The 24497-nt window shown below is 39.2% G+C and overlaps 1 protein-coding gene across 2 annotated transcripts in view; it reads left to right on the top strand.

The window, feature by feature from the left end:
• pde3b (phosphodiesterase 3B) overlaps positions 1–24497 on the top strand; it is a 52534-nt gene that overhangs the window by 23046 nt on the left and 4991 nt on the right. The window contains exons 2-13 of one of the 2 annotated variants that reach the window (XR_010928227.1): positions 13059–13109; positions 14406–14654; positions 15218–15366; positions 16829–16929; positions 17031–17262; positions 17386–17477; positions 17925–18082; positions 18557–18691; positions 19462–19573; positions 19788–19901; positions 22469–22668; positions 24169–24482. Coding sequence is in view for 1 of the 2 variants with exons in the window: in XM_067588290.1 (XP_067444391.1) it covers positions 13059–13109; positions 14406–14654; positions 15218–15366; positions 16829–16929; positions 17031–17262; positions 17386–17477; positions 17925–18082; positions 18557–18691; positions 19462–19573; positions 19788–19901; positions 22469–22668; positions 24169–24372 (1797 nt within the window). In the remaining variant the exon portion in view is untranslated. The remainder of the gene's footprint in view (positions 1–13058; positions 13110–14405; positions 14655–15217; positions 15367–16828; positions 16930–17030; positions 17263–17385; positions 17478–17924; positions 18083–18556; positions 18692–19461; positions 19574–19787; positions 19902–22468; positions 22669–24168; positions 24483–24497) is intronic. The other variant, XM_067588290.1, reaches the window with a different exon arrangement.

The raw sequence follows: 24497 nt of genomic DNA, 5'->3' as shown, positions 1-24497 counted from the left end.
TTAACTTGATAACAATAAATTGAAAAAGGAAATGACGCTGAAGGATTATATCTTAAATATGCTAAATTATTTTAAATTGCTATGTAGTTTTAATGGCTTACATACTTTGTATTTCAGTGGTATTTTTGGCTGGATTTTGGCTACATCCAAATTTCTCACATGTACATTTTAATTTAAATGATGCTAAAAAAGGTGCATGATTTAACAAAAGTAGAACATTACTTACATCTCTATTAAATAAAGTAATGTAAAAGTAAATAAATAATAATAAATATAAATAAATAATAAAACTGCCTTAGAGTGACAAAAATGACATGTCTATGCAGCACTTTCTTTTGCATTTGTGCTTATTTGCGCTTGACTTTTTTTTTCACTATTTTAGTGGATTTTCCTCAACATCAAGCATGGGAGACACTAAGTAGCTGCTGCCCTATTTCTTTTGAAAAGGCTCCATAATGACCTCTTTGGCTTTCCTCCCACTGGTATACATGTATGAAACTCTGTCCCCCCGGCTGTAATTTCTTTGGGGACTGCGGCTGATTCCATTTCTGTTTTTACTTTTAGTTTATGGTTGGGACATGGTGTGAAGCAATATAAATCTTATTTGTGGGATAAACAAAGTTGGCAGTTTGCTGTGGGGTCTGAGAACTTCCCCTTGTGTGTGGGTTTTTGTCTTTTTTCCCCTTCTCTTTTTTTTTCAAATTAAACAAAAGAACGTAATTATTTTGTTTTTATATCAAAATGTAGGCTATATCTCAAGCCTTGTAAAACTTGATGAAATGGGAATTTTTTCTTGTAAGTATCACTAGTGGTCGGTAACTTATACCACTTTATGCCAAAAAGTCTGAATTGTCCCTTTACACAAGCACTTTTGCTGAACAGCGGCTATTGTGGCCACTAGTGACAGGTAGATTGTGGTAGATTGTACAACATAGTGTAACAGTTGCACAAGTAGAGTGAACTGAATGAGTAATGCTCGTTACACAGCAATATCTATTTCAGGTCTGCTAATGTTAGCTAACGGCCACCAAAAGCTACTGGTCATTCCAAACCAAGTAAGGCTGTAGCGGCAAAACCTATGAGTGTATTGAAGTGAGAAAGGGCATGTTTTATTGCTTAGACTCATTTTTAAGAGAATTAATATCACAGACATCACATACTATACTATTAAGTCACATACTAAAGCCCTGTTTCAACCAAAAGTTCCAGGTTCATTGGTACCAGAGGAACTAATTTCAGGAACCAAACTTGGAACCAAAAGTCCCTGTTGTGCAGTCCGTTTGCATTTCCACTGCATCTGAATGAATTAAAAGGAGAAAAGTAGAGGAGGAAAATAAAACTGAAACTAAGAGCGTCTGTCACCACAGTAAATCATCTGTTGAGTGTTTGCTGGTTATTTATTTCTACTATAGAAAGTAACCGTCATCAAACAATCAGAAAATAATGTTTTCTCTCACCCTTTTCTAAAACGAATCAGGAAGCCAACAGCAAAGCCTAACTTAAAAGTTTTAAGTATTTTAACATTAAATAGATAATAGAGTACTTCCTTGTTTTATGAATGAAGTGATACACAAGTTGAAGCAGCCAGAGTGTGTGTGTTTGACCAATCAGCGATGAACATTCCTAAGTTCCTGTACCTATGGAAAGTACTACCCCCCGAGAAGGGATGTCTTTGGGGGGTAAAACTATCCGGTGGAAATGCAGGTAGCAGAACTGAGTTCCTCTAAAGGTTCTTAGTCCCTGGGGAAGGTTCCTGAGGTGGAAACACGGTTTAAGGTACGCGGGTGTGTCCTAGTCAGCTCTATGCTAACTTCAACCACAACCAACAGTCCTGAACTGAGTTTATGCAGAAAAGGGGTTTTCAAATGATGGTGACACGTTCCTCTTATGAATGTGCATCTGTTAAGTCACCGGTAGTAAGAATGCTTTGCTGACAGACATTCAGGTCAGCCAAGGATGGGCTCAAGAATCCTTTCATTCGTCATCTGCACTGATAACCATCTTGTACTGCATGACATCTCAAACTTTTGTTGTGGAATGTTGAGTTCCTTTTATTTAACTTACAACAATGCTTTCTTTTTTGACAGCTATAACAGAAGGCGCTGACGAACTTGTTGCTCAGTCCTGTTACTTGTCTATGTGTTCATCTTTTAAAATATTTTCCGCAACACAATACACCCAAACAAAGAAAAAATACTTAGTGAGCACAATAGCTGAAGTGAAATGAATAGATCAAGATAAATGGCTCCTTCCTTGTGCGTCACACTGACTATTAAATATGTGGTGAAATCCTGATATTCTCAAGTTCGGTTACTCTGCCAGCGCAAAACTTAACTGTGGTCTCACAGTAAATGTTACCTAAATCAATTTCTAATTATGTTTTTCTGTAGTGATTTATGTTGATTTAAAAAAAAAAAAAGCTTACAAGCTTTGAAATGTGTAAAAGCCCTAAAGAATTCAAATTCACAAAAGCTAAAATAAGAAATAACCTTAAACCAATTCAGCTCTCAGTGATCTAGTTATCCAGCTATATTCTTTTCCTTTATCCAGGTCAGGCCTCTGGTAGCGACAGAGCAGGTAGAACAACCCAGACATCCTTTCACAGAGCAACTTCCTCCATCTACTTCTTGTGGATGCCAATGTGATCTCAGGTCAACAAGGAGAAACAGTAAATCTGATTATGTGAAAGGTCTGCTGGGACCCTTAAAACTCTTCCGCCACTTTCTCTTGAAATGAGGACACACCTGCAGCCTGGGATGTCTAGTCTTGCCTTCCCTTACTGAGCCTAAGAGTGTTTTCATCGTAGCCTCTCTAAACTCATTCTACACCCATGCTTTCGCTTCTACAACTATGGCAGCTGCAGCCTTTCTGGCCTGTTAGTATCTTTCTGCTAAATCCTGAATCCACCAGCAGGTTCTTGGGTCTCCACCATGATGGATGCCAACCAGCTTTTGGCCACAGATCCTTGCTGCTCCTTCACCCACAGAGGGGTGTAACAAGGTCATTTTTCCTCCCCAAATCCCCAACCTCCTTCACGATACAGGAAAGGGTTTAAAGTGGTGGGAGCTGACACCGATCAGACTTTCACAAGGCATTCTCAGCACACACACATTTCTCATTTGGGATTATCAAGTTCGTCTAGTCGCCCTCTGCCAACTGATCAGACTCAAAAAAAAAAAAAGACAGAGATCACTTGACAACTTGGACTTTTTCTTTCCCCAGGTGTCCAGAACATCTGGCCATACTGTGTGTCTGATGATATTGAGAAGGAGCACTATCCAACTTGGCTTAGCACACAGAAATTTCCTGCCACTTCCCAAAAGGCCCATAGAGCACAGTTGTAACTCTTCCACTCAGTTTTTCTGTCAGACTTGTTCTGGTCCATCTGCTTTTTGCTGGGGACACATCTGGCTGACAAATTCACAACAGCCAGGAAGCAGACAGCAACTGCTATCTTCGCCGCTTCAAAGGAATTAGTGGGTGTGTGTCTATAGGCCTTGTGCTGTGTGTCTACTGACTCATGTAAACAAAACGCCATAGTAAAACCACATGCTATGCCCCTGAGATAAAAGATGAGAGGGTGTAGGCGACTCATTCTGCAGCAACAAACTGCGCCATAAGTGAGTCTTTGAGGAAAGGGACCATTACGGACGTAACCCAGACAGACTTGGATGTAGAATTACTGTTGCAGTTGATAAGTTTTTTTTTTTGACCTAGTTGCCTGTTCAGGTTTTTGGCAGCATTTTTTTTTAGTCTTAGTCCTGAAATTGAGAGTCCATGTGAAATTTAGCAAATTTTCAAACCTATTTTTAGTTTGCTCTGATCTTAATCAGTGGATTTGTCGGTAAACCTGTTTTTCCCCCTTGGTTCAGTTTCTTTTTACACAGAAAATGTATCACTAAAAGCCACATCAGAATGTTCACTCTGCTCGTTGGTCAGAAGTGTCTGATTGCTATCTGCTAGCACCTGCTGATTTTGCTCAGCCATTCAGATCAAACTTGCAAAGTATGCCTAATAGTTGGGTCAGGTTGAGGTTGTATCACGTTCCCACGCACAAACGAACCACTCCAGAATTCCAAAAACAGTTCCTTAAAAAGGTCTTGGTGCATTGGTTTTGGTCCACACCTGAGTACGATTGCTGTGTTCAGATTTGACCAAATCAATCATTTAATACAAGAAGTTTCATTATACAGCTTCAGCTTACATGTAATTTTATACCATACAATTCTATTATTCTGTTTCGTAACGTACTATTCTTTTTAGTTGTTTATCGTCCTTCCTCTCCCCTGGAAATTAAAATTCTTCATCAATTTGGTCACATCATCCTGGGAATCGATGGACTAGCTGTTTGTGTTTAAATTCTCTTTACTCTACATCTTCTGAGAAACAACTAAAATGCTCATCCCTGCAAACTATATCTACAGCACAGACAACGTATCACACTGATTGTGGTTTTATGCTGCTGGGAAATGCAGAAAATCAACCGCTAGAATGACACCACAAAATACTTTTTGGAACGTACTGAACATCACAAACTGATGTTATCTTGAGTAGGTGGGTGCATCAGTTACATCAAAGCTAAAGATGTCCCACACAAACCACAGCTGAACATGATGATGCATACAAATTTGTGAATAGTCCCTATTACTTAGTTTTGTTTGCTTAATTACACTCCAGGCCAGCGGGCGTGCATGGAAAGGCATCTGTAACTTAATACAGACACTGGAATTAATGTAGCATAATCCTCAGAGAGCAACAACAATGGCTGTCTGGAGAGAGACAAAGGCTGATGAGGGAATATTGGAAAGATTGGGAAAGGTGTTTGTGACAAAACTCAGGCATATAACCTGGAGGTAGATCTTTCTACTTTGTGGATGTGTGACGTGTCACATCAAAATATAGTTTTCAAAGCCTGTATTTACAAGATAGTTGTCACACATCTGTTTGTTTAGTTATAGATTAGTCAAAAGGATGCTGGGCTGCAGAGGGGTAAAGGAAAACAAATTAGTTTTCACCATTTTCCACAAAACTGACCTCAAACTGTGTCATAGTGGCTCAGAGCAATCCTGTAATATGATGAAAAGGCACCAGCAAATTATTTGGACTATCTTTAGGTATGCATCTTGTGTTTCACCCTGGATGCTTTAGTGGAGAAATTTGTAAGGCATTCATCTGTGCCACATAAATAGATCAATAGATAAACAAATATAATGACACCAAATTGAGCAAAGTACCAAAAGTCATCCTCATCTGTCCTCTTGGTTCTTCTAGTATTAAAACTCTTTTCAGATGGGAGACTCTCCTGGATTTGTTGTGAAGTTACACCAGATCTCTCCCTGTGCTGTTGTCTGCTACTTCTGCCATCAGTTCAGTGTTGCTGCCCTGTTAGCTTCCTATAGGACATGGGAACATGGTGTGAAACTTATAATGTTACATTTAGTAAAATAATGCTACACTGATACACCGTACCACACTTAGAAACGTTGTTGTTGCATGGCCAGTAACCTGTACTGCACTGTGCTTGAAGTTTCATCTTATAATATCACTTAGCCTTTATCAGGGTGGCTAATAATAGTTTGCATGGACTGGTCTTCAGAATGGACCTTTAAAACCAAACTCAGAGGTCAGTTTCATGTTGCATTAACATTAATGACTCATTAACAGATGGCAGGCCAATTTCTCTCATAGCCCCAGCAATGTAGTGGGGGTAAACACAGCATTTTATTTGTGGTTTAGAGTTGTTGATGGGAACTGAGGAGTGGGAACCATTTTCTGAAAGTACAGCAGAAGCAGATGTATAAATATATAACCCATAACCTACTTTGTGATAGGCTACGTTACAAATTAGGTCATGTCATAGGGTGTCAGAGGGGGCAAAGTTGGCTTCTTACATGTCAATATATATAAAGCAGAAGTACATTGTAAATTAGGATTTAGATCAAATTTATAACAGAAGGCAAACAGGCATCATTATTTATTTTTTTCATAAATGTTTGCAACTTGAACACCTTTATTCAACAACTAAATAAACCACAATATGTGTCTTTCTTGTACAGGGACAAAGTCACAAAACTGTCCCCTTTTGAAATTTGGCAGTTAAGATTTTGCCTTATAAGGACCAATCATTATATAGTGTTTAAAATAATGTTTACAATTAGCATCAGACTCAAGTTCTGTTCTTTGTTACCATTCTCTACTATTCCCTGTTTTCCAATCAGTAATATTTCTCCACACCTTTCCTTTGCATACTTCATTAGCTTACCCTGGTATGTTACCAACCATATCGACAGTTCACTGTACATTTTTCTGAAAAAATTCTGTGGTCTAGTGTGCCCAAAAATAGTGTCTATATCTTTTTCTCCACATGTAAACAAACACCAGTTGCTGACATGGCAGATCAGCTCCTGAAATACTCTAAATGCAGTATGATGTGACATTGATTCCAAAGCGTATTTCATGCTCTTCATTAGCATGGGTGTCTCCCCATTGAGCTTACCCTGGCTTCTATAAATACCCACAAACTTTTCCACTGTGAAGATCTTTGGTGGCATTTAAAATTGTAACTTTGTTGGGTGAAATGAACAAGTTATGTGCTTTGTGGTGTAGTTTTTATAGATCCATCTATTAGGATTGAGATAAGACATTGAAACCTGTAGTTCACTCTTTTAAAGGGACGTCTATAGGGATATTTTGGCAACACATAGATAAGAACTGTGACAGTTAATTGAGTGTTATTTTTATGGAACATGCACATAAATAAGAATGAAAAACCACGGATTGTCCTTTAGAACATGTAATTTTATCCAACAGTGGATTTTTTGTTTTTCACTGCTGTTAAACTGTTTGTTTCTCTCTGTTGTCTTATAAAGACTTGCAGAAATGTAACTTGGATTTTTACAACTAGAACTAGGAGACATCAGACTTGTAACTGTTAACTTGTTCATGCCTTGGGTGATTGGAATTTTCAACTATTTTTGGGTTGACATGTAATTGGCAGTATTTGTTTTTTTAATTCACTGGGTCGGTGCCAAATTGGATCAAATACACACACCATGCAAGTGTGTGAAGCAATAGATATGATCACAGAAGTAAATAAAAATACCGCAGATGACATTATAGACGCTGGCTTTTGCAGGGCAGACGCTGAACAACACCAGTCCAGTGAAGTGGTAGATGAGTGTGAAAGAGAGGGATGACATTTTGCACGAGCTCCTTTCCCTAGTCAAAGAATTTTCCATGGTCCTGCCAGGTTGCCCTGACGACACTGGTGACAGCCATAGGCGGACTAGCCATCTGGAGTACCCATGAGTTTTTGCCGTTGGGCTGGTTGACCTGTGGGCTGGTGCTGAGCCAAGCAACACTGATGCAAAAAGATTTTTACAAGTGTTTGGTGCTGTAGATTGTCTGGCTGGCTGCACTGGGAGGAGGTACGGTATCTCTTCCCACCATTCATGAGCAACTGCTTAGTCAGTTCGTACTTTCCCCATGCACCACCTTCATTCTTTTATCCACTCAGCAGACAGTGGCAGACTGCGTTTTGCAATGATGACTTTGACGAACCAAACATGGAAAAGCAGCTGGTCAAAACATGTGGAAAAGGGTGAAAAAAAAAACAGAGAAAAAATGAAGTATATTCAGACAACTGTTCATTCTTGTATTTGCCACACAGACAGTAGAGCAACTGAATGATATATTGATGAGACAATCTATCAGCATGGTAGAATACTGATTGCTTCAAGTACTTCCGTGCTATTTGATCTATTTTAATTAAACAAATATTACCATAAATGTACAGTCAGTATTTTATGCATTTTACATTTTATTGTATGATCGGACAAATAATACAGTATTATCATATTAAAATTCACATGTTTTTTAAAACAAGAAAAGTTTTCCTTAATATTTTTGTCAAGATTAAATAAAATTTCAAGTAAATGATAAATATACACAGGTAAATGTTAATTAATAGTAAACATGACATTTGAACTGACTGACTCAGAAAAGATCGGCGGCATGTTTCCAGCTTTGTGATTAGTTTTCTACGTCCATCAGGTCTTTAGCTAAGAAAAAAGCAGTCACGCTCAATGTTGCTTTTTGGGCCTTTTTTATGTGGTGTAATAATGGCCACAAACCCAGGACGTCATTGATTCTTGTTGACATGAAGCTCCTTTAATGCTGCAGTTGCAGAAGAATTAATATTAGCATGTTCGTGTTCTTTTCAGTCACTTTTTCCTGTCTGGGGTTGTACTTGACACATTTTGCAGAGTCTCTTTCAAAGCTTTCTTGTCACTTAAAACATCGAAACCACATCCACGTAATTGATGTTGTTTTTTTGTCATTAACTTCCTTATCTATAGTTTGGGGTTAACGTAAGTTCACTGTTGAACTCCTTCTCTGTGGTTTCACTGGTATAATTTAATTTTCTCTACTTGCCACTTGATAAACACTTATAATGTGTTTTATTCTGGATTCTTCAAACACTATAATAAGTTTGTTGACTTAAATGTGTCAGTAATACATTTATAGTGAGCCAGTCTGGGTCAAAAGTTCAGACAGTTTTTTTTTTTTTTTAAATCTGTTCCTTCCTTCAGTCGCCTCAACTGCTGGCCTATCATCAGCTAACCTGCCTGAGTTTTGGCACTGAGCTACATGGCCAGCCTTATTCCAACAGTTCAAGCTATGTCCAACCAACAGGGCACACACACACACACACACACACACACACACACACACACACACACACTGCAGACCTCTCATCTGGTTTGCTCTCTTTCCTGAACACAGTCTTAAAAGAATCACGCCTGCCTGTGCTTTTTTTCCCTCTCTCCATATCATCTTTTCTTCCCATGCGTGTCTTGGCAGCCAGAGCCCAGTTCTCATTATCAGCGTGTGCATGTGCTGAGGGCTGCTGACGCTGTGTGTGTCGCTGCCGACTGACGTCAGCAGTGCCGTACTCCTCTCCATACAAATGTCCTGCCTGCCTGTCTGCCTGCCATTGATACCTTTTCTCTGTCCCCCCCACACTCTTATTAGCGTGTTTTTATCAGTTCTAGCAATGTCCCCACCTCTCACACCACAGTGCTGGAGCCTAGCTAATATGACATGCAGGTGTAACTAACCGGCTGTCTAATAGCTTGCACAAGTTTATAGACTCCTGTTGGGAAATATTTACGACTTGTCTCACGTTAAATAATTGTGTGTATGCGAAATGTTATTTTCATGTGTACTGTTTTTTTTTGCCAGTGTATGTATGTTAGTGATATTGTCTGTTTTGTCTGTGTGGGTCTCTGTCTGCCTTTGTGTGTGTATAAATATAGTACTGTTATTTCCCTTTTGGAAATTGTTGCACTATAAATAACCTTCATACACATGCACATGTAGGTGTGAACATAGATGCGAGGCCTGTTTGTGTGTTTAGAAGATGGCATGAAATTAAAAGTAGTGAAATGTATGAGGAGTAGAGAAGATATTAAACAGGTAGGTCCACATATTCTCAGTTGCAAATATGAACATTATATGATATTGATTAGGGCTGAAACTAACAATTATTTTCACTCGATTCATTCGACAATTATTTTCTTGATAAATCGTTCGTTCGATAAAGTCAGAAAATGGTGAAAAATGTTGATCACCAGTTCCCAGTACCAAAATGGTACCTTAAATGTTTTGTTTTGTCAACAATCTTCAACCCAAATATATTCAGTTTACTATCTAAAGAAACAAGAATATTTACATTTGGAACCAGAGAATTTTAGCATTTTTTACTCAAAGAATGACTCAAAATGACAGAGTATCAAAATAGTTGTTGGTTAATTTTCAATCAGTCATCTACCTGATTAATCAGCTAATCTTTGCAACTCTAAAATTGATAATTAGCAGTTGCAAAAATGTCCCCACAAAACTAGACTATTGACATCTAGAAATCTTGGTTTACAGTCATTTATAGTTATCAGTGTTCTAACTCTAAAGTGAGCCTTGAACAAAGTATTCAGATCCTTTATTTAAGTAAAAGTAGTAAGACTACAACATAAAAATACTCAATTTAAAAAATTAACTTAGAGAATTAGATTTACTTAAGAATCCAAAGTAAAAGTACTTATGCAGAATGGCTTTTGTTATATTATTATTGTTATGTATTATTTTATCGGATTATTATTACAAAGATTTGATACCGTATGTATATTGTGTGTGTGTGGCGTGTGTGTCTGTGTGTGCGAGCGTATGATGGCATGTGTACGGGAGTCTTAAGTGTCAGCAGCTGAGTTGTGCGTCTGTCATGTGTCTGCCCGCATGTCATGTTTTCATAACATCGCTAAAGAAAATATCTCCCGTTCATTGAAAGATTTTAATCTCATCACTTGCAGTAGGCCCTGACTGTAAATAAGTTGTTGCTTGGCATACAGGGCCGGCTTTAATAGCAGTGCTGGTGGTGGCAGTGGCGGTAGCGCCCATTCAGCCAGCTTTTCCTGTTTCTGTACTGTGTGAGAGTCGGAGAAGCAGTCCCATGTTGTTGTGCATTGTGCACAGATTGTGCAGCAGTAAGGAGAGCAGCAGAGACCAATAGTTAGATGTTAACAGATTATACACATACTGTGGTATATTTATGTGGCACACTAAAGACTTATGGGTGTCCTACTGGGTGTGTAGTGTGTGTGTGTGTGATTGAAAGAGTCAGTAGAAAATGGATTTGTCAACAAAACATGATCCTTTGGTTGAGTTAAATGAACGCCAAGCACACGTCTAAGCGCACATCTATTTGTGTCTCCATCTTTATCTCTTGTCCTTTACTCGTATCCCCTCCTTAATGGCATCCTCTCCTTCAGCTTTTATCCGTCTCCCTCTCTGTTTCAGCCCTTCTGTGTCTCTCTCCGTAAACAAGCAGAAGGCCAACAACTCTGTCCTCCGGCCGTCTCCCGCCATCCCGTTGCCATGGTGTATGTAGCATTGTTTGCTGGCCTCTATGTCGGGTTGCCATGGCAGGGCTTATTTGCCATATTAAATGTTTGGCAGCATTGTACAGATGCTGATGACAAACACCCAACATCCCACTTTGATCAATGAAACAGTTACTGATTAGAGAAGATGGGATGGAGCCACTTATCTATTTAACAATCTCAGTTCATGTATGGGCCATATGCAGAAACATAAATGTATAAAACCTAACAATAATGTTAGAGACAGAGGAGACATTTTTAAACCGGCCATTTAATTGTGTTTCTGTAATATGTTATTGTGTTTTTCTTCTTAGATCAGAAACCTGCTCTTGTAGCTTTTCAAAGATGGACATGTTGTCTTAAATCACACAATTTAGAACAATAGTGAAAAAGGTGCATTTTACGTTTAAGTTAACAAATATTATTTAGAGCTCTTTCATTTTAAAGTGTCATATTGGAATTTTTGCCATTGCTGGATGTGATATCACGTTTAATCCAATAATGCAGTATGCTTTGATAATTCATGACAATGTGATGAGCTGCTTAGATGTTAAATTGAAGGATATATGAGAGTGGTCAGGTGTTACATTGAGTGTGTGTTCGCATGTTTAGTTGAGCTTGTTTTGAGGTACTTGTCAAATGAGGCCTATACATGTAATCCTCTATGTTTCTCCCTCTTGTGGCAAGGGGTGAGACTGCATGATTGCTCTTTGAAGGGAATGTTTACTGCGTGGATTTTACATGGCAAAGTGCTGTATTTCTCCTTGTGAAAAACTAAAGGCGGACCTAAACCTCCCCTGGGTGTCCTTTTTGTCCTGAGTTGTCAGAATGGATTATATATAAGCTTTATGTTGTTTTTTTTTTGTTTTTATGTGATATGCTGACAAAAGTGATAGATTTCAATTGTTTCACTCAAAGATGCATGTTTTAAGACATGTTTTAAGCCATATAAACTTAAACATTGGAATAATAATTCATGTTTATAGTTTATCCATAAAAAAAAGTTTAATCACTTCATTAGAAATAAATAAAATAACATCTACTCCTTTTACCTTATTAAAAATCCAAAATCTGTGAATATGTAAATACTGTTCATGTCAAAAGTTGAACTGCTGAACTCAAGATGTCTTCCTACTTCACTGAAGTGTCCGTTCTCAGTGTTTGTGCACTTGAGGCTTCAAGTTTCATATCACACCTGCGTAAGTTGCATACTAGAGCACGAGAGGCTCCAAGCTAGGTGTGACTTCACAAATCATGCTGATAGCTACAAGTCTTAAACTCTGATTTTCTGTTAACATGGAGAAACTTTCCATTTTCAGTAGCTGAACATGAAAACAGCCCTCTATAATGTCAAACTCTGCACAGTGAGGATCAAATATTCAAGTGAAGTAACAATAAGCTAAACACATTTTTGAGTGGAGGGAGACTTTAACTATTATTATAGTTCTCATGGCTGAAAAAAATAGATGCATAAATAAAAAATAAATAAAAATACAATATGACTGTACAACAGACCTAATGAAGTGGTTACTGCACTATAAAATTTTATATCAAATTAGTATTTATACTCAAGTTAGAGGTTTAGGTTATTTCAGGTCCAGCAACTTTGTGTTACACAACCTGCACCAGCTTTGACTGTAAACTGCTGTAATGTGTGAGAGCTCCTGTTTGGTTACCAACAGATAGCATGGAAATGCTGCTGATTGACGTAGTTGCAGCCAGATAAGATCTCATAGTTCCATTGTAGACGCACCATGGTGGTTTTAGTGGTTTGCTTTTCTTCTTTTGCTTTCAGTGAAAGGCCTCTCTCTGCTGTCGCTAAGGCAGCGTGCATTCGCATACCTGTAGTAGAAAGTGCATCATGTGGTGCAGGAAATCCTTAATGTAAACTGTTACTACACTGTGTGTTTAGATAACCGGCAGCATAGACTAGCAGAGTGCTCTGTCGCTCTGTTGCTGACCCGCTGGTGCCCTCACTGAAAAGTCATAAGGCAGTGGACTGAAACTGGAGCATAGGTCAAACTTTCTATGCAAATACATTTCATATTCTCTGCTATGAACACACACAGAAATCTGATTACAATATGTAACTGACAGTTTATGTGTCTCTCTTCTGTTTTTCAGATGATCTTATGGGACTGGGATCTGAAACACTGGTACAAGCCACAGTATCAGGTCAGTAGTGTTCTTACTCCAGCTCACATGTTTTCAATGTACATGTGCACTGAAACACAGCCTGACACTGAGGTCTTCTCAGATTGAGTGATCTCTTCAGTCCACCGGTAAAAGCTGTCTATAAGTCACCTTTGGGACATTCAGTTCTTTCCTGACATTTTTTGGTTAGGTAAAATACACATTGTGTAAAACCTGGCATACGATAACCTTGAAATAGTTGTCATGCCACATTTTATCTTACTCAGACATTCTTTGTCTTGTTTGAACTATTTGTGTAATCTATCAAAGAATTCAGCTCCCACAGACCAAAAGTCACTATTTGTACCTGGTAGACACGGCCAGGTTAGATAGAATATATTCCCTCATGAAACCTGCCTGAAAAGGGAAAGATTACACTTTTTGGGGTTAGACTTGTGTTACATTTTATAGGATTTCACTTAAGATTGACAAAGCCTCTCATATGTATTTTCCACCCGATATACAGTATTGTTTCTGCTCTATAAGAGGCTAGAAGCAGAGTAGAGCGATGAGGACACAACAGGAGAGGAATGGGGTGGGAGAGGAGGTTAGAAACAGTAAATTACAGCAAAGTTAGTCATGGGAAACTTAGATTTCCTAAAGGGAATGAAGATGAAGCGAACAAGAATGTAAAGAGAGGTGGAGGATTACAGTCAGCACTGTGTACCTCATGATCTGTGTGCTTGCCTTGTTGCTCCTACCAAAACACCAGCAATATAACTGTCCCAAACCACCTTTAAGTTACCCACAAGCATTTAGTCAATCAATCAGTTGGTTTACCGTCACTCCACCTGCTGCTGATGTTGAAGTACCCTCCTGTAGGCTGGTAGACAATGTTGTCTTAAAGGATAGGTTCACATTTTTTTCATGTCTATCTCAAAATGTTTTCCACATTCCCATATGAACATCCAAAGAGTAATTGGTAGCTGTTATAAATCCTCCTCTCCATAGTAGCTGTGAAGAGATCCCTTCCTTATGTCTCCAACAGAAGAGATAGGGTCAAAATCCACAGTCCTCTTTTTATGCAGAAATGCATTTTAAAGTTTACATGAGACATCAGCTGTCTGAGTAAAGGGTGTTATTAAACCTGCGTTGTTAAGTCCAGTTAAATGGGACTCTGGTTCTGGTTAAAATGTGAATCTATCCTTTCGGCCATAAGCCAAAAAACATGATCAATCCAAACAGAAACATTTTGAAAACAGGTCTTGTGTGTGCTCTCTGACAGCGCCCTTGCTGTCCTGTTACTTAATCTATGTCATTCATGTGTGCCTACGGCAGGGTGCAGTTAGCGGCAATGGTGTGGACCTTTCGGTCATCAACGAGGCCCGGAACCTGGTGTCAGACCTGCTGATGGACTCGTCTTTGTCACCCCACACCATCTCAGCCCTGCGCAGCGTCTCCAGTCTCATGGGGACGTTCTCAGGCTCGTGCCGCCCCAGGGTAAACCCTTTCACCCCTTTCCCGGGCTTCTACCCCTGTGATGAGGTGGAGGACTCCGTAGAGCGGAGTGACAGGAAGCCCATTAAGGTGGGTACAGGCTTTACTGCTTCAATACATAAAGAGATATGTCAGTCTAATCATTCCAAGACCAAAGACGCAGTAGTAGCTAAACTCAGGAATGAATTAAAAGTTCCTTCAGCATGTCTCCTTCTCAAGAATTGCCACAGTGTGTTGTTAAAGTCTACCGATAGTAGTAGCGTCACATCAATGAAACACATCACATTAGGCAATGTTGAAACAATCAGTGAGCTTCTTCGTCCCCCCACTGGTCTTCCAAATTAAAATGCCAAGTCCCCAGTCCCTGCTAACTCCCACTGGGTTGTTTTGGGGAGGGAGTGCCTCTTTTCACCTGACAGCGAGGAGCTTCACCAGGAAGGTGCAACGGGCACAGAGGTTCACACTATCCTGTCCAGGTCCTTCGCATGACTGTGCACTGTGTTGCACAGTGTAAGGCAGGGGGTTTGCATGGCCTAAGTTAACAAATGCTCCTAATTCTTTGGTTCAATATGCTCTTTGAGTATCATGACCTGCTTCTTCAGTTTGTGTATTTAGGATGTATATATATTAAAGAGTTACTTTTTCCCCATCAGGGTTTGAGCAGCAGAAACAGCCTCCCCACCCCTCAGCCCAGGAGGAGTTCCACCTCTTCATCCTCTGCACTCCCTCCTCTTGACTCCACTTCTTCACGGTGGGAACGCAACAATGGCAAGAGACCCCACCCTGACCTCAACTTGACCAGGTATCAACACCAACTCAGTCCTAGCTATGTCCACAAATACACAAACCCAACTACACACACAAAAACTGTACACTGTACCACCACCTTACATACATCATCTCATCTGGGCTATACAATACCCTGAATCTGCCCAATTCCAAATCACATGAATGATAATAATGATAATGTGGCTGTACTCTAGTTGTGGTTTTCCTGAGGTTGCTCCTCTGTTTACCAGCACCTGTGCACAATTAAGTCAAAGATCTTTTCTTTTTCTTTTTCTGGTCAGCCTGCATAAAAATAATAAATGGGTCATAGCGAGTTCTACAGAAGCAAGAAATCTTAGGAAAATTAGGAAGCTATAATAGAAATAGTACATTTCACATTTTGAGAAATATAGATCACATTTTGTTTTGAATAGAGAAGCTAGATTTGACAGTCAAAACTATAAATATTGTTCTTTTTTCAGAGGTTTCCTGTATTATTTTACATCCCACACTACATATCCATAACATGCTACAGCTTTATCAAAATATCAGAGTCAAAACAGATTTTCTACTCATCAACTCGCCTCATGTTCCCATGTTGTGGTGTTACTTTTATTGCCAGAGTGGAACATTGGTTGTACTACAAACATTTAATATATGTCTGATCTGATATAATAAATTATCATGGAAAGCAACTTATCCTACCCTAAGTAAACATGTCACTCTGTTATCTTTAGTACTTGTCACTGTCCACAGCGCAGTAACTCAATTTTCCTCACAGTTGATCAGTGAGGAGGTAGTTTTCATATTTTGAACCAACAAACAGCTGCATGCAGATTAAGTCTGCAGCATGAGTTGTGGTTTGACCTCCTCCGGCAGACTGAAAAACTAGAATTGAACACAAAGTTAGCTAGTTAACCTGCAAATCCTGTTTGACTGGACAGACCTAGCAGCTGAGAAACAAAGAAAATGTAAATAACTGTAAAATATAGTGTCACCATATACTGGATGTGGCTTTAAGTTTGTGTGAACATTGCAGTGTCAACCTTTCATTGTGTTTCTGCTGACAACAGTATGTGAACCTGTGAGCTCTGTGTGTATTTCAGCTCGCACAGTGAAACCAAAAGCAGAGGGAGTTGTTAACACATCACAGTATCATCTGTTCTCTGAGTAAAAACACTCTTGCCTTGATTTTACAGAGGGACAGAATTAATTTAACTGGATCTTGATAATGGTGTTCGCTGCATTGATGGAAAATCATGTATCTTTAATAATTGTAAATAAATATATTACTCAGGTACAATTAACTGTAACAGCAAATATTTAATATTTAATAATATACTTATTTGGGCACTGAGATGTAGTGTCAATATTACTCCACAGGATGGCAGTAAAGGTCTATCTTATTCCTGAGCAAAACAAAGAGTTATAATTAAATTTAACTTATTCTTTAGAGCCAGTGGTAAATATGTGTATATGTGTCTTTTGTGCTCCAGCTCAGGTCTGTCCAATGGGCCGAATGCAAACCTGCTCACTATTCCCAAGCAGAGGTCGTCCTCTGTTACTCTCACCTACCATGCAGGGCCCAGGCGAGCAGGTGAGACTGAACCATAAACCTTTCAGAGACACTCCATTTTGAATAGCTGCTCATGTTCTTCCTAAATATCACGTCTTTCTCTTTTCCTCCATCCTCTTTAGGCACATCTCCAAGCCTGAGCCCAGTCACCTCACCAAGCCACAGCCCTCCAGCAATAGGTACAGGTTCCTCATCGTCCCTGGTCACTCGATCGCCTGTGGAGTTCCCAGACACGGCTGACTTCCTGACTAAGCCGAGCGTCAATCTGAACCTGCACAAGCCTTTGGGTTACACCCTCAGTTCACCTGATTTCCAGCAGGCCTTCCGAGGCTCCGCTTTCCCTCTTTGCACCAGGTGAAACCAGCTGTAGAGAAGTGGCATGTTTAGCTACAATCACTTTTTTTTGTTAGTGGTTATGACAATAAATGATATGCTGAAATTGATCATGTCTGTCACTACCATGTCTTTTTGTTCTAGCTGCGGTCGTCAGATGCTTAAGGGAATTTCCGGCAGTGATACGGGGGAAGTTCATCAGTCATTTACCAGTGAGGCTCAACGCAGGCGCTCAGGTACATGCGATTACATCTAATGCACATTATGTAATGGAGAGGTGACAGACAATCTTGTCAAGTGCTATAGTGCCAGGGGGTTGACAGAGAAACACCTTCCATAAGTAGTTTAGGAGGTTAATGCTGTCCTCTGCTGGACACCAACAATAATGCAAGTGTATGCACATAAACATACAGGCACAGGTGCAAACACATGAAAGAATGAAGAACTTTTAGGATCATTTATCTTATCCTTATGCTCCAATGTGGAATACATGAATAAATGTAAATTTTTTCGAATAGACAGACTCTTACTGGGAAAATAAGCTTTGATTCTAGTCATCAACAATCACCTGTTTACATGAGCCTCTTGAATGAAGCATGTCATCTTTACTACAAAACTGTCATCTTAGGATCAAAAGCTCAGTTAAACAACAAACTGAATGACTGTGCTCTGTTTGTATGCAGCTGCAGGTGAAGGGCTGGACTTCACAGGGGAGCCTCTAATCAGGGAGGAGAGCGTGGAGGTGGACTTGTCTGGAGAGTCAGACGTTGCAGGGAACCAGGGCCAGGCAGAGGAGGAAAAGAAGAGCCCGAGGACAGACAAGCAGACTCAGGAATTAGAGGTGCATTTGATCAAAAAGCTTCAACTAACAACAGGATTGTCTATTGCTTCACAGCAGATGGAACAACCATTTCATTTTGTCTTTGTATTTATTTATTTTTTTTAAGTTTCTGATATTTAGCTCACACTTTTATGTAGACTTGCTTCCTGTGAGTGCGCATGTAGGGATTCAGTTTTACATTTAACTTAATTATATGCAAGGTATCATTTGGGTTTCCTAGAACGCCTGCAGTTCATATTAACTTGAGTTGAGTTGAATGTTTTCCTCAAACACATAGTTTTTGCTCTCTATCCATATTCTTCATTTTTCACTATATATTACAAATATTCTTTGATAACTGTAGTCTATGTGTCAGACTGATTTAGTCTTTCTAGAAACATATATTTTTACATGTAAAGAACATTAAAGGTCAATAGAAATAAATGCATGTCTGTACTAATCTGTACAATTTGTACATTTGGTGGTTTTCTCCAGGGTGAGCAGGAGTTCAGACTAGATCCTATGCTGGAGGACCATGATGCTCTCATGGAGAGGATGAACACCTGGAACTTCCAGATCTTTGACCTGGTAGACAAAACAGGAGGAAAGACGGGAAGAATACTCAGCTATGTTAGTACAACAACCACAAACCAACCATGATCACCTGTAGCTCTTTGATGTGTTTTTGTTGTGCTACTTGGCTTTGGTCAGTCAGTGTATCCACTCTTGATAGCTCTCTTAAAAAGCAAAAATAGTCAATATACTGTATGTTGTTTGTTCCATCCTACACATCTGTTAAGTAGAGTAATAATGATCATTGTTGCCCTTATTGACTGTTAGCAGGGCGTTAACCTTTTAGTCTTAATTTAATATGCTTATGTGTGTTTATAAAAATAAATTAAGGGTTTTCTTTTCCTAAAAAAGAGTGAAAGCTCAAGCCTGGTGCAATCTGGAAAAGGGCACGAAACAGGATTAATATATTGTTAATAGGAGGAATACAGTATACACAGATGGAGTTAGTGTGGACTTTAATACCAGCCCATCACATCAGCTCTTCAGCAGCAGTACAGTTTGCTAAAGACTGAGAGCCAGCTGGCTTCTCCTAAGAGAAACCTGTTTTTGTTTCAAGTGTCAAGCCACAGATATACACAATTTCAAAAATGCGAATATGCAACACCCCAATTATAACCTTTACACTACAAAGCTTACAATATGCTCACAAGTGCTAACAATGATCCCTTTTCAGCTTGAAATTACATTTCAGCAGACAGTGAACTTCTTGTCTTTACATAGTGATTTTAATGTTTATGTGTTTTAATGTTCCACGGATCATCAGTGACGGTGCTGGTTATTCTGTGTTCTGATTTATGTTTCAGTAAAGCTGGTTTGTATTTCCCCAGGTGACATACACCCTTTTCCAGGATACGTGTCTGTTTGAAATTTTCAAGATCCCTGTGAGGGAGTTCATGACATACTTCTGTGCTCTGGAAAATGGCTACAGGGACATTCCCTGTGAGTGTTACACTGTGTAGGCCTCAAGAAATTCAAAGACTCATGTTTGTTTTTTGTTTGTTCATGTGTCACCCCCAGATGTTCATGTGTATTGTTTGATGAATTAAGTAGCTATAGTGTGGCAAAGCTAAGAAAATTATCTAATATTTCAAATTATTGCTGGTGCACAAAGTAAAATCGACTCATTAAAAATGTTTTGGTTAAAAACACACAGATCATAACCGGGTCCATGCTACTGATGTGCTCCATGCTGTCTGGTACCTGACCACTCGACCAATCCCTGGGTTCCAGCAGATCCACAGTGAGCATGTGACAGGAAGTGACACAGGTAAACACAAGTGACAAGGGTGTAGACTTATTTGTCATAGATTACCATTTGTGGAACATAGGTTGTGATGTGAACACATGGCTGCACAACAATCAAGCATGTTATTAAATATCAGAAGTGCTGTGCAGTGCAGATGCCAGCCAGTGTGAGTCTGCGGGATTTTTCATTATTCAGTCTACTCACTGTGTTTTTGCAGGAGAGTCTGCACACAGTCATAAATAAATAATATAATAAACGTCTAAGTATATTTATTCCTGAAAGAAAAAATCTAACCTTTTAAAAAAAAGGTATTCCCATGTAAATAAGAACTGTTGTGTTTTCATTACCAGAGAATGAGCCCTTTATATCTACATAGGGAGCAGGTCCTCTTCCACGGAGCCCACCATGTTGCACCACCATCTTTTCTATAGTAGCCCAGAGCGGACAAACCAAACACTGGCTCTAGAGAGGGCCTTTTGCGAGTTTCGCGTCCACCGTAGGTTCTCCTACAAGCTTGGAAGGGGAGGCTGAGGGGGATGGGTATTCAGTTGGTTGCAATCTGCATTCTCACCGCTAGATGCCACTAAATCCTACACACTGGTCCTTTAACTCTACATAACACAGATTGTTTGGTTTGAAATACTGCAATTGGAGCTCCTTGGTAGACAAATGTTTACAGTGCATGCCACAAAACCGCAATGTCTTTGGTTCAAATCCACCTGTGGACCTTTATTATATGTCATACCCCTCTCTCTCCTCTTTGTTTCCTGTCTGCTTCTCTACTGTCAGCTGTCAAAGGCATAAAAAATTTTGAGCTCTGAGTGCTTCCAAAACACAGGTGTCTTACACTCAACACTACCTGAACACCTCCTGTGGAGACACATGGAGCTCGCTGATGCCGCTCTGCTAAACTTGCTCTGCTTTGTGTGTAGACTTGGGGAAACTATGCTTAGTCTCTATTGTGTTTTTCTGTCATTTATGGTCACGCTTGCTTCTCTGTCGTCTACTCAGATCTAATTGTCAGTATTTGTGTTTAGCTTAGATAGCAACGTGTATTAAAATTTGGCAAATTCTTGTAAACTTAGCTACTGGCTCAAACAGCCCGTCCTGTGAACCAGCAGCAGAGAGAGGAGGACAGAGGACAGGAGGAATGACTGATACCAACAGATGTCTGTGTTCTTCATTCTTTCTAAACTTTTGATTTTTGCTGTCAGGAATATTATTTATTTTACTGACATTTTTGATTTCCTTCCTGTGAGATATTGAGTTTATATAGTAACTTTACTGATGGAAATATTGCTGTTGCTGCTGTAGAGATAATATTTTGTCATATTTAAAATATAAATCTATTCTAATCCTGTTCTGAATTTATTCTTTTTTAAAAAGATAATTAAAAAAACAATTCTTTAGTAACGAAAAAGAACCAATAAGAGTATTGATAAAGAACTGGGCCGATAAGAGTATGCGTATGGATAAGATAATGATAAAATTTTACAGCTGGCACAGCACAACTTGTGGCTACAGCCTGACTATGGGAGGATGAGAAAATCACAGTTCAAATCCATTCACTAAAACCTGTTTTACCAATGTTTTATGATTATTATTTCTTATGGCAGGGTGTTTTTTAATAAATATTGTAATTATAATAGTCTGAAATTATGTGAAAATACATAATTTTTAGTAAAATAACCTGACCTGGGTTATTTTATTTGACGCTCTCTGCCAGACCGCTGCAGGTCTGATTATTTAATCAACTGGATAGCATCATAAAAAAACAACAGTCATATATCCGCAAAATGACGCAGAACAAGAAAAAATGCTGCCAGTACTCTATTCAATACTTAAGCTATGAATACATATCCTTCTGCTTTTTTTTCAGTAGCCTCAGACTTTTTCCTTGGTAGGCTGCTCTTGTTTTCCGTTGGAACAATTAATAAGAATGCTTCTTGTTTGTCACCGACACCAAATTACCGCTTTTTGATTGGCTGCTGTTCATGATCAATAACGAGACCTAATTAAAGTCTGAATGTCAAATTTCTAACCATTGCATTTGTTTAATACTCATAAATATCATTTATATTCACATGGCTGTCTTGCTTCCTGGGAAACTAATGATAATGAAATTTCAACTGTCCAGTTAAATCTAATCTGTTATTTGGTATCCAATGACTTGCTTTTTTAATGATATAACACAGAATAATAATCATCATTAATATTCAGGGAAGACAATTAGCCTACATTTTAATTGACTCGGGTTGGTAAGGGACCTGGATAATGGATAGGGGGTGCTGGCCAGAAAAAGGTTGAGAACAACCAATCTCTGCCTTTACAAACATCTTCCACTGCTGCTGCCAGAACAGCTGTGATTTGATAAAAGGAGGTGAGAGAGACGGGGATGAGAAAATAATGGAGATGCGAGAAATTGAGTCAGACAGTGAATAAATGAGAGTAGAACAGGGTGTGTGCGTATGCTCATATTTAACATTACATTTCCTTTCCTTCTTATACTGTTACCTGATTAGACAAAGACTGTGTAGGCCTACACTAAAACTTTCTCTATGGTGACATTTATCCATTGTGTGTTCCAGATTCAGACAGTGGGATCTCTCCAGGCAGGATATCCTATGCCTCCTCTAAGAGCTCCTCTATTTCAGATGACAGCTATGGCTGCCTGGCCTGGAACATTCCTGCCCTGGAGCTCATGGCCCTTTATGTAGCAGCTGCAATGCACGACTATGACCATCCCGGTCGCACAAATGCCTTTTTAGTAGCCACTAATGCACCTCAGGTAACCTCCAGCATTTGTTGGTACTTGTCAGTGTTGTAGAGTGAATCGGCAAACTTATTTTAGCTTACCAGGTACACATACATAAAACACAACCATGTTTATAGAAACAAAGGATCAGATGTTCAAAATATGGGTTTATGTAACATGACATTTCACCACAAGTGATGGAAACGGTCTTGGAAGATACAGCACACACATAAACGGGCAAATCTGGACTTTTGGATGTCAGCTTTGCTTTTCAAACTGGCCGTCTTCATACTAAACTGGACTACATGAGTTTCTTTTGGTAAATCTTCTGAAACTTTTCACTTTATATTTCTACATTACATGCATAAATACTTACTCCAATATTATAATGGCCCAAGCCTCCCATAGAAATAAACTTGCTTAAATTATCTAAAAGTTTTTGAGTTTGACTCCTGCATCTGCCACAGTTTATCCCATTATCTCTACTTTACTGAGGTATCCACTCTGCAGAGTCATTGTTTGCAACCTGCCCTCTAACAAAAAAAAAGTGTTCATCCAAGACAGACAGACAGAAAGCAAATATCACCACTGACGTCTTGCCCCTGACACACGATCTGTGCACAAACGCAAAAGTCACCTGACAGTCTCTCAGAGGCGGCTGAAGAGTCTGTCTGAGTGGCACCTGGTGGTTGCTGTTTTTTTTTTTTTTCTTTCTATGATTCCACCTTACCATGTAAAATCTGCTAGCCAATATAATTAGTGATCAGTTCACTTATGCACTATATGTGGAGCCACCCAGAACTGGCTTTTTAATCAACACGTTCTTTATTGCATTATCATCTTTGGTTTAGACATCCCACAGTGTCACTTCAGCTGCCTCACACTCTGTCCATGAAGTTGAGTCTTATGTATTATAAGTGCCCTACAGAAACCCTGTGTCTCCAGTTACAGTTAATGTTTAACTGGACAGTCAACATTGTTAAATGGAGATTATGTTTAAGGTTAACTCCACATCCCACGGTCAGTCAATCCCATAGCACTCTCTCGCTGTGGTCAGTCTTGTTAATGAAAGGTAAAAAGGTTAACTGCATGCCCTAGTTTAAATATTGTATTTTTACTACATGTCCAGTGATAGCACTCGCACTGTCTGGCTTTGAGAAGTCCCAGGAAAGTGGGTTAAAAGAAAGAAGAGGGAACCCTGAACCTATTGATTGATAATGATGTTGAAAACCACCTTGTCAGTTAAAAGGATCTTTTTCATAGTATCTATTGTTCCATAACAGTTTTGACCTGTTTCTTCACATTTGGGCCTGTTGCATTTCTAATTTCATAACCAAATACCCTCATGTCCCTTTTATCTCTTTTATTGAGTGGTTGCTATTTTTGAATCCATTACAAAATTACATAACACATTTTCAGACACATTATGTAATAAAATTTATACTGGCATTTTAGAGGAAATTTTAGAAATCTTCTTAGGGTTGCCATCCCTCCCTCTCTCACTTCTGGGCTTTTCCTTTCTGTCCGGTGTAGGCGGTGCTGTACAATGACCGCTCGGTGCTGGAGAACCACCACGCTGCGTCTGCCTGGAGCCTCTACCTGTCCCAGCCCGAATTCAACTTCCTGGCCAACCTGGACCACGTTGAGTTCAAGCGTTTCCGCTTCCTTGTCATCGAGGCGATTCTGGCCACAGACCTCAAGAAGCACTTTGACTTCCTGGCTGAGTTCAACGCCAAGGTCTGAGATGAGGAAATCTTGAGAGATTGCACAGATTGATCAGAATAGATAATTATCTATTTATTGATCCTTTAGTTTCTGGCAAAAATATTGATTGAAACATTAGGATGGTACGTTAAGATTTA

Source organism: Thunnus thynnus, chromosome 1 (genome assembly GCF_963924715.1).
Source record: "Thunnus thynnus chromosome 1, fThuThy2.1, whole genome shotgun sequence".
Classification (NCBI taxonomy): Eukaryota; Metazoa; Chordata; class Actinopteri; order Scombriformes; family Scombridae; genus Thunnus; species Thunnus thynnus.
The sequence above is the reverse complement of the archived record's forward strand: the minus strand, read 5'-3'. Positions and strand labels throughout refer to the sequence as shown.